The sequence below is a fragment of the Leuciscus leuciscus genome, assembly GCF_965113295.1.
Source record: "Leuciscus leuciscus genome assembly, chromosome: 1".
NCBI classification, from domain to species: domain Eukaryota; kingdom Metazoa; phylum Chordata; class Actinopteri; order Cypriniformes; family Leuciscidae; genus Leuciscus; species Leuciscus leuciscus.
Window position 1 is genome coordinate 18,915,651 of NC_138725.1, and position 14,089 is coordinate 18,929,739.

General features: G+C 42.8%; 1 protein-coding gene across 1 annotated transcript in view; it reads left to right on the plus strand.

Moving 5' to 3' along the window:
- Positions 1-5,103, plus strand: part of LOC309501321 (uncharacterized protein) — a 56,200-nt gene extending 51,097 nt beyond the window's left edge. Inside the window, exon 2 of the mRNA XM_082173359.1 lies at positions 4,910-5,103. Coding sequence (XP_082029485.1) covers positions 4,910-4,915 — 6 coding nt within the window. The 3' untranslated portion in view covers positions 4,916-5,103. The remainder of the gene's footprint in view (positions 1-4,909) is intronic.
- The last annotated feature ends 8,986 nt before the right edge of the window (positions 5,104-14,089 follow it).

The window sequence follows — 14,089 nt, forward strand, 5'->3', positions numbered from 1 at the left end:
GGGATGCAATCCGACATCAAAATAAAAAATGCAGCAACGTACAGTCAAAATGCAGTCATATTTATACGGAACTGGGTTACATTGTTCTAATACAGTTTCTTGGGTTTTTTCCAGAGGAACTCAGTCTCATGACTGAGCCTTGCAACATCAATCGTCTCTTGCTTCAGACGGGGGTTTTCGCTGATATCTCTGTTTCCCATATATGGGTATTCTTGTGTCCTTTCCGTCCTCTGTGCTTTGGGCTTCTATGTAAGTGTGTGCGTGCATATGTATCTGGAAGTGTGTTTGTAGGTTCATAATATCTATCAAAATTCAAATATTTCACTACACTTCTGAACACTTAACATGCCCCCCAATGCATATGCCTGTAAGTGCAATACTCCCACTGTCTAGTGCAATATTCTCTAAGTCAGGTGATATTTATATTTATATTATTCATACTACTCAAAATACTGTAAATATGTTCATAATCTGTAACATGCACTAGACTCCCACTGTCTAGTGTAATATTCTCTAACTCAGGTGATATTTATATTTATATTATAATTCATTCTACTCAACATACTGTAAATATGTTCATAATCTGTAAATGTTTATTCAGACTAAACCCAACTGTGACCCCTTTTTTTACTTTTTATACTATTTTTTATTTTTTTTTAATATATTTTATTCTTAGAATTTGTATTACTATGTTTCTTGTTGTATTTGTATTTGTATATGTGCACTGGAAGCTTCAGTACCAAGAAAAATTCCTTGTGGGTGCAAGCACACTTGGCAATAAAGCTCTTTCTGATTCTGATTCTGATTCTGACATGGTGGCTGAGCTGGGGGTTATAAGCAAACCCACACCAGCCCGCCACCTCTCACCATAGGCAACTCCAGAGTGGTAGAGAGTCCAGCCTCTCTCGAGGAGGATGGTTCCAGAGCCCAAGCTGTGCGTGGCCCAACCCCGGAAAAGTCGAAGTTGTGCCAAATAATTGTTTGAAGTTTACTAAACTTATTTGATTAAGTAAACTATACCTTCCTCAGTTTATCTAACTACCAGTCCAACTCAAAGAAACAAGTAAGCACAACTACAGAGGTTCTGAAGTTCAATAAACACAAAGCTTTGCAGCTGGTTGCTTTCTTTTTTTATTTGATTTTCAACTACTTCAAATATCTCACCCAGATACATGTATAGCCTTCACATTAACCATACTGTAAATACAACACAATACAAAAGACATTCCCATCATTATAGAAATTATTTATTGACAATTCTGCAAAACAGCACATTTGATGTCTGCGTGAGGTATTAGAAGGTGATGAAGTTCTATTCCACTCTTCATGATTTATATATAAATTATATATAAAAAGTATACTAAGTATACTTGAAGTTGTTCCACTTTAGCAGCAAACACTCAGAATAAAGTGAGATGATCTGCTGATGATCCTGAATGGCTTGTTGAATGAGTGTTGATAGTCTGAGGCTCATCAATATTAACAGATCTGCTGAAAACACTCTTTATTTCATGACAATAGTTCCTGTTTTCACCTCATTTATTATGCTGATGTCTTCAGATCTCCTGTAAATTGACACTTAAAGCTCATTTCATTGGTGTCAGCAGACTGAGGGGATTTGATGATTACTATATGAATGTTTATTTCTGTATTTTATGCTTTTATAAAATTTTCTTACAGTTCTTTACTACTATTCTAGATATCTGCCATTATTTAATCGAAGAAACAGAATAATGTTAGTATTAGAAATGCAAATTGATTTATGATAGACAGACAGATATAAATGTTTAAAGGTGCAAATTAGTATATGGTTAAATACAAAAGGGGTTTATATAGCAAAAACAACAAATACAATCTCTCTCTCTCTATCTTTATTTTCAGTCATATTTAGAACAATAATCATTTGATGACTTATTCAAACACTGTATATTAGGATCATAGTGCAGCCCCACAATACTCATTAATTTTCATTTAAATTATACTTATTCTTCTCCCACTATCCTTCAAACCACTTTTTTGTCAGCAAGAAGCTTTTAATCATTTAAAAAAAAAAAATGAAATTAAGTATTATCTCTTATTCTTGAACTCTTGGTCTCTAGAAACATTCAAGCACTTCATCACATTTAGATAAACAGTTAAAGGAGAACTCTGTAACTCTAGCGAACTCTAGTCACTTCTTCGCTGATTTTCCCTTTTGTTGTCGCATGTTTTCCCCACGAGCTCCCCCTACAGCTGTGGGGGGGCGTATATTTCACAACACAGTCGTAAAAAACTCACTTGCGGCGGCCTCCTCCCCCTCTCTACCGCTGCTCATGTGCGTTTGTTTTGATCGGAGCAAGCCAACTGTATCGCGTGGAGCTATGTCTACCGAGGTGGGTAATCTGGTAATACATCATACATGCGTGTGTGTTTATGTCGAATTGCCGTAAAGCAATTTGTGTTTCGCGCTCGTTCTCGTTCTAGTTCTCGCTTCTCACGAGACTTCCAATTTCACTTTGCCGGGACGGCAGTGCGCAAGTTGCAAGGTTGGTTTTCCGCCTGGGAACGCTGGGGGGGAGCGGGGAAAGTCACCAATATCACCAGAACAGGTTGTTTAACCATCCAAATGATTTCTAGACAGTTTTATTAAGTTAAAAAAGTTACCAAGTTCTCCTTTAAACTATGAAATGGTACAGATTTTCAACAAATGTTCAGTAGAGGGAGGTTTGAGAAACTTTCATATTGATTGTCAACATCAAACCAAGTATAATTTTAGCTCTGGTTTATATTTGGTTTGCAAGTTTTTGCAGCCATGTTACAGAAATGTTGGACATTTCTCAATATAGTTTACACTTTTTTTATTATATTTTTCAAGCAATAAACAGTAAAATGTATCAAGTAAATTACATTTCCAGAATGACTGACAGGTTTGTAAGTGTAACTTAAGCAATATCTTAAGTTGTATTTATCATAAATGATATAAGTTCTACAGTTATAGAGATCATTCTTCTTACAGTAACTTTGGCAACAGGGTTGATGAATACAGTCAATGCTACAGTGTGTGTAAAAACTGAGACAATGGATTGAGATTATTTTCTTGTCCTCCCATCATGCATTAGAAAGAGTCCAGATGATGTCACTTCCTGAGTGTTTCACAATTTTAGAAATGCTCTGTTTTTAAAAGAGGAAAATCATGTCAGAAGTAACAGTTTAAGGCTGAAATAACCTCAGATACTTTGATCTTCTGAGATACGGACAACACAAACACACACAGCTTCTGTTTCACAGCCGAAGATGCAGGAAAGCTTTTTCCCTCTGGTCCTTCCTTCTCATTTGTTCCTTCTCCCACTTCAGTCCTTTTACCCATTCTCCCCTTCACTCAGTTCACTCAGATAGATCATAGCAGAATATAATGTTCGCTGTCAATGCTAGTGAATTAACAGTCATGTTTGGTATCATTTGAAATGTCTCAGTGCGACTGGTACAATGCTCTAATTTCCAGAGAAACAGAACAAAATGAAATAGAAGAGAGTTTAGAGATGCTTTTTCCCTTTTCCATCCAAATTATCTCCTGTTCCTCAACAAGGTGTGATATCCATCAGTCTGTGATCCCAATCAATGCAAACTGTGCATTATGTGTCTTTCAGATGACAGGTATTTACGGCTTGCACTTTTTGGGGAGAATAAATATAATTTAGATTTTAAGTTTCTTTAGAAGAAACTGCAGCGCTCTTTATCACAGACACGGCAGAACATACAGACTTCATATTTCAACAGCAGTCTTTTTGAGATTTAATATTCACAGTCACTAGTCTGTATCTATATCTGATTATTTGTACAGACCTACTTTTGATTTATTCATCCCACAATTCTGTGACGTTCCGTTTTATACAGTAAGTTCCATTAGTGACTGGATTCTGTGATTCTGCATCTCGGGAATCAAATGCTCTACATGGTATTTGCAGTATTAAAGAGAGTTCGTTTTTGTGTTATTTATTGTTGTGTTATAAAGTTGTTAATATTAAGAGGGGTATGTATTTAATAGCGGTCCACTCTCTACACACTCTACATAGCGCTCTTCATGGCCATTGAATAGAGACAGCAGCTGTTTCAGCAACGCACCGGTATGAGTTTATGAAAAATACATATCGTCTCGAAATTGAAACCGGTTTACCGCCCAGTATTAGTCATAACCTCCGACTAATAATCAGACTTATGAGTTTGTGACCGTGAGATCAGCATTATTGGCCGGGGTGAAACTCTAAGTGACACTGGAATCCAAATGAACCAGTAAAATATAATGTAAAGAGTTTAATAGAATAATCAAATGTCTATTTAAATTATGATATAAATGACCAATAATTAATTGGCGTTCCAACTTGAACTTGAACGCAGCAAAACTTGTGTTTCTGGTTTCCCACGTTCACATGCGAATGAATGGGAGTCATTGGAATTAAAAGTCTTGTGTGACTGGACTGTAATAATTAAAAAGTTTTACGTAAAATAAATTAAATATCAACCTAAATATTGGTATCAACATTATGACACTATTGTATAATTCTTAATGCTTACATTATATTAGATAATTGTTTCATTGATCAAATATATGTAATAGTTGTTCCTACAGAAACATGGGATTTGTGTCTATAATGTTTTAAAAATAATTATTAGAAGATCAATGTACCTCATTTATGGAAAGTACTTTTTGCTATTACATCAGAGCTCTTTTTATGTCCTTTCACTTCATATTCCTCTCTTTGAATAATTTTTGTTGTACTGAAAATTAAATAACTTTTTCTCTTTGATTTCAGACCTGATGGAGTGAAGGAGGAGAGCGAAGAACTGAGTGAAGTGGAGGAGGAGAGCGAAGAACTGAGTGAAGTGAAGGAGGAGAGTGAAGAACTGAGTGAAGTGAAGGAGGAGAGAGAAGAACTGAGTGAAGTGAAGGAGGAGAGTGAAGAACTGAGTGAAGTGGAGGAGGAAAATCATGTCAAACCTGGAGAAAAACCTTTGAGTCACTCAAAGACTAAAAATACATTTTTAAAGAAAAGAAGAGCCAAGAAATCTTTCACCTGCACTCAGTGTGGAAAGAGTTTCTCAGGCAAACCAAATCTTGGGATTCACATGAGAGTTCACACCGGAGAGAAGCCGCATGCGTGTGATCAGTGCGGGAAGAGCTTCACACAAAAACAACACATTCAAGGACATATGAGGATCCACACTGTAGAAAAGCCGTACGCATGTGATCAATGCAGCAAAACATTTAATGGGGCATCAAACCTGAAGAGACACCTGACAGTTCATACGAAGGAGAAGCCGCATTCATGTTCTGAATGTGTTCATGTTCTGTGTTCCAACACTGCGGCAAACTTTACAAATACATCAGAAATTCATACTGATGTGAGAGAGTACATGTGCTTTGAGTGTGAGAAGACTTTACTTCAGCGAACAGTTTAAAACTGCACCAGAGAATTCACACTGGAGAAAAACTTTACAAGTGTTCACACTGTGACAAGAGATTCACTCAGTCATCAAAACTGAAAAGACATGAGAGAATCCACAACAGAACTAGTCAATAGTTTGGAAACATTTCTATTTTTAATGTTTTTGAAAGAATTATGCTCATCAATGCTCCATTTATTTGATCAAAAACACACAAAAAAAATAAAAATAAATAAATAAAAATAATATTGTGAAATATTACTACAATTTAAAATAATAGTTTTCTATTGTAATATAATAAAGACAAATTTCTATATTAATTAAATGCTGTTCTTTTTAACCTTTTATTCATCAATGAATCCTGAAAAGTATCACAGGTTCCAAAAAAACATTAGGCAGCAACTGTTTCCAACATTAATAACGTCTCAGGTTACGTATGTAACCCTGGTTCCCTGAGAGGGAACGAGACGCTGCGTCGAGACGCGGTGGGAACGCTCTGCGTTCAGTCCAATCAGTCCAATGGAAAGACGAGACGTCATAGGCGGGTGACGTCATCGACCAGGAAGCTATAAAGCACCCCTGCGACAGACCGCGGCAGCTTCTGTAAGCCGAAGCAAGTCGATCACAGGCATGCAGGGAGTATGGCAAGGCGATGCAGCGTCTCGTTCCCTCTCAGGGAACCAGGGTTACATACGTAACCTGAGACGTTCCCTTTCAAGGGAACTTCGAGCTGCGTCGAGACGCGGTGGGAACCCTATACCCACGATGCCATATGACAAATGCCTGTTCTGTATGAAGACCATGCGCATACTAGGAAACAAGCACCCTAGACCCTGGAGTGGAGCCTAGGTCCAAGTCATAAAATCTAACAAATGTATGCGGTGAGGACCTGCCTGCCGCATTACAGATGTCAGAGTGAAACTCCTGATAATAAAGCCTTAGAGGCAGCCATACTCCTGGTAGAATGGGCCGGGACAGCCAAAGGTGAAGGCTGTCCGGCCGCTTCATAAGCAAGTGAGATAGCCTCAACTACTCACTTGCTCATTATCTGTTTAGATGCAGGGCAACCTATCTTAGGTAACCTGAAGCAGACAAATAACTGCTCTTATATATATGCCACAGGTTGCAGCTCTGTGGACATAAGCATCCAAGAGCCCGGACAGGGCAAAACAGATTAAGTTCTTCCTGATCTGGCTTGTATTAAGGTGGAGGACAGAAGGCCTGCAGCACAAATGACCCACAAATTTAGTAGGAATACAACCCGGCAAGGGGTGAGGAAGACTATCACCATACCAGGTGCAAATCCAAGTACGTGCAGGCCCCAGCCTCAAGAACCACGGAGAAGATGAAATAAGGATCTCTCCTCAGAGATAACCCAGCAAAGAAACATTCATTGCAGAAATCAAGTACTGTACCATAGGGCAGATAGCAAGATTCAGAAGGCATTCTCCACACCAGGCAGAGAACAGTTTCCATTTCAATGCATATTCAGTCTTCTCGTGGAGGGAGCTCTAGACTGGAGTATGGTCTCCACGACCTCAGTCGAGAGACCTGAATCTATGAGCTGGGCCCCCTCAGAGGCCGAGCCCATAGTATCCATAACTCCGGAAGAGAGTAACTCCCAGGAGCAAAGATATCAGGAAATGCGTACAGGTGTAGCCTCAACCACACCTAATACGTTGCATCCAGTTCAAGCAGAGCTGGATGCATCAGGGAGAACCAAATGGGCAATGCGAAAGGTAGACTTGAGTTTTGACCGAAGTTCTCCTAAAGGAGCTCCACCACCTTGGGGTGAAGTCCCCATTCCCCGGGCCTCAGCCCCTGCCTCAACAGGATATCTGCTCTGATATACGAGACCATCAGTGTGTTGTCCGGAAGGACAAGCACATGGTGACCTCTCAGGTCTGGCAGGAAGTATTTGAGAGCTCGAAATACCGCCATCATTTCTAGCCGATTTATGTGGCAAGAACGTTGATGGTCCTGCAAAAGACCTTTCGCTGAGCGGCCACTCATGACCGCCCCCCATCCCGTGAGGGAAGCATCCGTCGAAAGCGTTACGCGTCGACAAGAAGCCCCCAGCACTGGGCCCTGGGCGAGGAACCAAGGTTTCTTCCACATGACCAAGGCACGAAGGCATCGCCGCGTGACCTTGATCGTGCGAAATGGATTTCCCCTCGGAGAAAACCCCTTGATCCTGAGCCACTGCAAAGGTCTCATGTACAAAAGGCCAAAAGTGATTCCGTTGGACGCAGCTGCCATGAGCCCCAACAGTCTCTGAAACTGTTTCACAGTGAGTGACTGGCCTAGTTTTATCCCCTTTACGGCTGTGAGAATCGCAGAAATACGTGCAGGAGACAGACGTGCTTGCATTATTGTCGAATCCCATAAAACACCCAGAAAAGTGGTCCTCTGAGCTGGGAGGAGCACACTCTTCTTGGCGTTGAGCCACAACCCCAACCTCTTTATGTGAGACAGAACGACATCTCGATGCCGAACCGCCAACTGCTCGGACTGAGCTAAAATCAACCAATCGTCGATAAAGTATAATACGCGAATGCCCTGGAGTCTCAAAGGAGCCAGAGTTGCATCCACGCATTTTGTAAAGATGCGGGGTGATAAACCTAGGCCGAAGGGAAGAACCCAATACTGGTATGCTTCGCCCCCGAAAGCAAACCTCAGGAACCTCCTGTGATATGAGGATGGATAGATAAGTAAGCGTCCTTCAAGTCTATTGTGACAAACCAGTCCTCGGACTGAATCTGTGACAATCATTTTAGCGTATAGCATACTTGAACTTGAGATTCTGAAACCTGCTGTTTAATTGACGCAGGTCTAGAATAGGACGCAACCCCTCATCCTCTTTCGGAACAATGAAGTAACGGCTGTAAAACCCTGACTGTCTGCTGGGAGGAGAAACCCCTTCTATAGCTCCTTTTGCAGAAGTGTCAGTACTTCCTGCTCCATAACCAGAGCCTGCTCGGGGTCCACCACTGTGGGGAGGACCTCTAGAAATCTGTGCGGACGAGAACCGAACTGAATTCTGAAACCCTTTTCTAAAGTGTGCAGGACCCACTGAGAAATATATGGCAGTAGTTTCCACACTGCCAGAAATTCTACTAAGAGAACCAGTCTCTCGAGACTGGCCTCTGGATTTGGTTGAACAGTCACTTTGGTGCCCTGAAGCGGCGAACCGGCAGGGAACAACCAAACTGACCGTTCTACGCCCCTCCTCGGAGGATCGTATGGGGACGCTGACACCTCGGTGCCCTGAACGGAGAACCGGCAGGGAACAACCGAACTGGCAGCGCTGCGACCCTCCTCAGAGAGTCGCACCCCAGAGGGTGCCGAGGAGAAACGATTTCTCAAAACCGTCCCTGCCCCGGGGAAACCTTCAGAAGCCTGATAGCCTCAGCGTCAGGACTTCTTGTCTAAGTTTTAATAGAGATAACGACAGTCCTCAGATCTTGCCTACCTCTAACTAGCTTTGTTCCGACGACCCTCCTCGGAGGATCGCTGGAAAAAAGCAGGCACCTCGGCGCCCTGAAACGGCGAACCGGCAGGGAAACCGAAATGACTGCTCTACGACCCTCCTCGGAGGATCGTTTGGGGACGCTGACACCTCGGTGTCCTGAAACGGCGAACCGGCAGAAAAACCGAACAGCCAGCGTTGCGACCCTCCTCAGAGAGTCGCACCCCAGAGGGCGCCGAGGAGAAACGATTTCTCAAAACCGTCCCTACCCCGGAGGGGACCACCCTCAGAAGCCTGCAGCCTCGGCGTGTTTTACCGCACTCTATGCTGCGAGGAGCTTAAGTATGCTGAGACTGCTCCCGCCCAGCAGTCTCAGGAACGTTAGATCGGTGAGGAAGAAACCTTTGGAACGCCACTGAAGAGTTTATTTCTTCGTCTTCGAGCGTCCAGAAGAAAAGACATATTTTATCTTAATTTTTCTTTACATCAGAAAAACTATATATATATATATATATATATATATATATATATATATATATATATATATATATATATATAAATATAACACTCCGTGGCCACCAGCAGGAAACAACCGAACTGGCAGCGCTGCGACCCTCCTCAGAGAGTCGCCCCAAGAGGACGCCGAGGAGAAACGATTTCTCGAAACCGTCCCTCCCCGGTATAGTTTATCTGTTGCGCGACGCAATTCTCAAATAGCGTCAGTGCTGTTACATCCTCACATTAATCCATGCTTATACATTTTACCTACCAGTGCTGCCTAATAATATTTATCTATTATTTATGGTGGCTGGTGGGTAACGTCGGGGTTATTATGACACCAACACGGGAGAGAGATAGCTCGCAAGCGTCTCTTTAACCCGAGGCACTGTCATACCATGATACTTAATACCCATAACATTACTATAGTAGAAGTTTAGGGATAAAATACATAAACAGAAACCGGTTTATTCCACGATCTCGACACCTCAGTGTGGAGATAGGGAAAAAACGGCACTCCCCGACGAGGAGGCTGAGATATAGAGTTTTCCTTATACTTTCACTCTCATATATATATGTTCGGCTGGCCAGTAATATTTAACTTAGCAACAGCATTATATAAAACCTCCTTTTATAAGCTCCTCTCTATTCAACAGAGTTATGAGCTGACTTATTTATTTATTTATTGAAATCTCATAAACATCTGCCTTATTTTCTTTTATTTATTTATTTATTTTTTAAACAAAAACACTAACGATACCAATTCCTCGGAACTGGAAATCGCAGCATGAGTGCCTCATCCCGGGGAGGAGAAACCGCAGAGCGTGCTTCTCCCCGAGATAAGGCACGTGGATCGAACAGGTGTTTGTTAGAACCATTTGCGATCCCCAAGATGCGCGTCGACGCCGTGCCTCGGAAGCAGCGGGACCCGCGCCTCGGGGCGCGCGCACCGAACCGTCCTCCTCGAAGAACGGCCGGCGGGAGCGGAGCGTCCTCACGGACAGCTTCTCGCAATGCTCACAGTCAGCCCCCTCGAGAACTGACTGTTGGCATGCTCCACTCCCAAACAAGCAACACAAAGCTGAAGTGTGTGTCCCCACCCGTGATATAACGTGGGGAGGGAACAACACAACACTTGCTTGCTCTCTTTTGCCATAATAAATATATATATTGCAACTTGACAGACAACAATAAATATGACAAGGACAGAATACACAGATCGCTTGCTGAAGGCACAGAAAGCTGCCGCGGTCTGTCGCAGGGGTGCTTTATAGCTTCCTGGTCGATGACGTCACCCGCCTATGACGTCTCGTCTTTCCATTGGACTGATTATACACGTGCTTCACGACGCAATCACGCAGAGCGTTCCCACCGCGTCTCGACGCAGCTCGAAGTTCCCTTGAAAGGGAACCATTTCGAGTGTTGTTGTCAGCCTACACTTAACTTAATAGGCCTATAGGTGGCGCCTGGGCTTCATTGAACCAACTATGATAGTTTTTAAATGGTAAACAGTGTATCAATAGCCTGGTTAAAACCAGACCATTCTCAGTAGGAGGTATGGTCTGGCAAAGCTTCATTAATAACTTATTTCCAAAGGGGCGTCACCAACGGATGTCGCTCAAATGCCTCTGTGCGCAATTGGATGGACCTAAAACCAATCAGAGCGATCGTCATCGTGTAAAGCCATATGCTGCGTCCCAATTCGCCTAAGTTACACTACGCCATAAAAGTATGTACTCTTTTTGTGAAGAAAATGTATTTACTTTTGAATGTGTAGCAAAAAAGTAGGCAAGCTTTGGGACATACTACTTCGTCATCTTTATCGGACGGATCTGTCGCGTGCATCCTGTCACGTAAACTGCCCTGTCAATCATCTTGTCACAGTTAAAATCCTCTATTAAATCGAATTTAATTTCCTACCGTTTCGGAGAGAAATGTAGTCACACGTTCATCTGCCAGTTGGTCTTTCAAAGGAGACTGTCCTCATGTGTTTGCAATTTGAATATAATAATGCATTTAAAAGTTGGTGCACTTCACCAACGGACGTCGCTCAAATGCCTCTGGGTGCAATTGGATAGACCTAAAACCAATCAGAACGATCGTCATCGAGTAAAGCCCACCCCAACGTTTCTGATTGGTGCCGCGATTTCGATGGCATGAAAATGGACTTGAATGAGCTCTTTGCCAGACTACTTGCAGAGCAAATCTAAATTTGCCGGAAATTTGTCTGGGTTTTCCCAGGCTAGTGTATCAAAATACATAGGCTGAACACAAGTGACTTGAATACTACTTACCATTAATGCGAATTTTGGTGCTGGTTTTGTGCAGTGCTTTGTAGTCAATTAACATCCATTATTTCAACGACGCAGATTCAGATCCTTCATAATTTTCAAACAATTTATGAATGACTGGAAAATTACCGCTTTACTTCACATTGTTCAAATATACTGCAGGGAGCCCACTGCTTCTCGTGGGCTCCCTTCTCATGAAGCCAGTTTCACTCGAGCCTGGTTCGAAGTGTCGGCTTGCTGTGCAATTCCCCTCCTATGGACTGGATACGTGCACCATTTTTGTTTCAGTTGAGTTCCCTTTAACCAAACCCAGTCAAGTTCCTCCATACTCTCCGGCGACGGACGCGGCGGAGCATCCGAAGTCAGGCCTACCACTCATATGCACTAGTGGAACTTGTGCTAGACTGGGTCCATATGTTGCGTAAAGTCCATATGTTTCCTAAAGGCCTGTCCCTTCTCTGCCTTAATTCGCGGGGGGGATCAGGAGGCTTCTGTCTAGGCACTGGGAATGTGGCAGTACTAGTGACGCTTTCAGTAGATCCCCATTCAGTCGATGTCAACTACGTCTGACGTTCTCGACTGAAAGGGAATGTCCCGGTTGCGTATGCAACCCACCATTCCCTGAAGAAGGGAATGGAGGATGTAGTCCCCTCGCCACTATTGCTGGATCACCGCTGACTCCGGGGGCCGCTCGGCTCCTCAGCGAAAAAGCAACTGGTGCGTGCGTCCACTTCCGTGTTTATACCCGCGCTGCGGGGCGGAGTGTGTAATCACGCTCGCCAATGTTGAATTGGCTTGATGAAATAGTAGTACGAATTTCTAATGCTATTTCATGCATACTGAGTTTTTTACACTGTTAAAGAGTTGGATTCCCATGCTAAACATGGACAAAGTTTCAAAAATTAAGTTGTACGTTTGATGGAGTATTTCTGTGCGAAAAATACTCCTTCCGGTTTGTCACAAGTTTCGGAAAGTTTTTTTCGAGTATGGGCCTGTGTGACGTCAGATGGAGCGGAATTTCCTTATACGGGTCCTAAGGGCACTTCTCCCGGAAGGGCGCGCGTGCACCCGTAGACCACCAGAGCGAGAGAGCGAAAGCAGTACGCCCATCAAAGCGCTGTGCTCGCAATGTCAAAGAAAGAAGTGTGTTTTTGGTTGCCAGGGCAAGACAACCCTGCACAGATTCCCGAAGAACCCAGCGTTAAGGGACCAGTGGATGGAGTTTGTTTTTCCAGAGCATCAACGGAGTTCCCTGTTCCCTGCATTTCGACGTTGATTGTTTTTGGGGGAACTTTGGGGGACCGAGCCTTCGCCATCGCTGCCCCCACCCTTTGGAACTCACTCCCCATCCACATCAGAAACTCGGACTCACTGACCACCTACAAAAAACTGCTCAAAACTCACCTGTTTCAGCTCGCCTACAATCTATAATAGCACTCTCGTCTTTGTTTGTTTGTTTTCATTTGTAAAGCGTCTTTGAGTTCCTTGAAAAGCGCTATATAAGACCTATGTATTATTATTATTATTATTATTGTTTTATAAACAAGGCCCAGTTCGACGCCGGATTTGCAGAACGTCTAATGCTTAAGATTGGGGCAGTCCCAACGATAAAAGTTAACGGTCGTGCGTTGGAACCGCTGGCAGTGAGTAAAACTGCTTCAAATGTCTGTGTGTTGTTAGCTATCGGCGCGTAAGCACAGCACGTAAACAGCGCTCGTGATTCTTTAGCTCCGCCCACACGGCACGCCTCCAGCCGCTCATTTTTTTCCGGAAAGACTCGGTACAGCCAGAGAATGTCTAATATGGCGAGAAGTTTCACTCTCAGTACACTTCCGGCTTCTGAACTGGTTGCAGTTCCTCTCTGATTCCATATGAGGGCGCTCACAGGACGAGTGCAGAATGAATGGAGGTCTATGGCACTATACCCCTCAAAATCCACTTTTCTCAGGATATAATTTTTTGTCTAGTAATTTGAATATTGTATTCGAAAGGAGATGCAAAGAAATTACACATTGCTGGGTGTTAGATTTTTTAGAGTCACTTATTTGCTTTAAAAAGTCTTTTAAAGTGTCAATGACATCATACACATCGTACGACCAGAGCTACTGCTTTATGGCAATCCTTCAGTTGCTTTGGTGCTTTCGCGCTCTGCACTTTCTTTTCTCTGGAGGCATCGACAATACAGCTGACACAGGTAAATACACGTGCTAGATGAGTTTTTGTTTTGTTTGTTTCTGGTCCCGGTTCGGATGCCACGATGCCATCAAGCTGTATCTCTGGTCGTAATCAGTCCTTCACTGACCAATCAGTGTTCATTAGCAGAATGCTAGTGTGTTATGGGCAACAACAACTTAACCTGTAAGAAATCGAAAGGACATAAGTACCCGTTCATTCAACTTTCGACCTATAA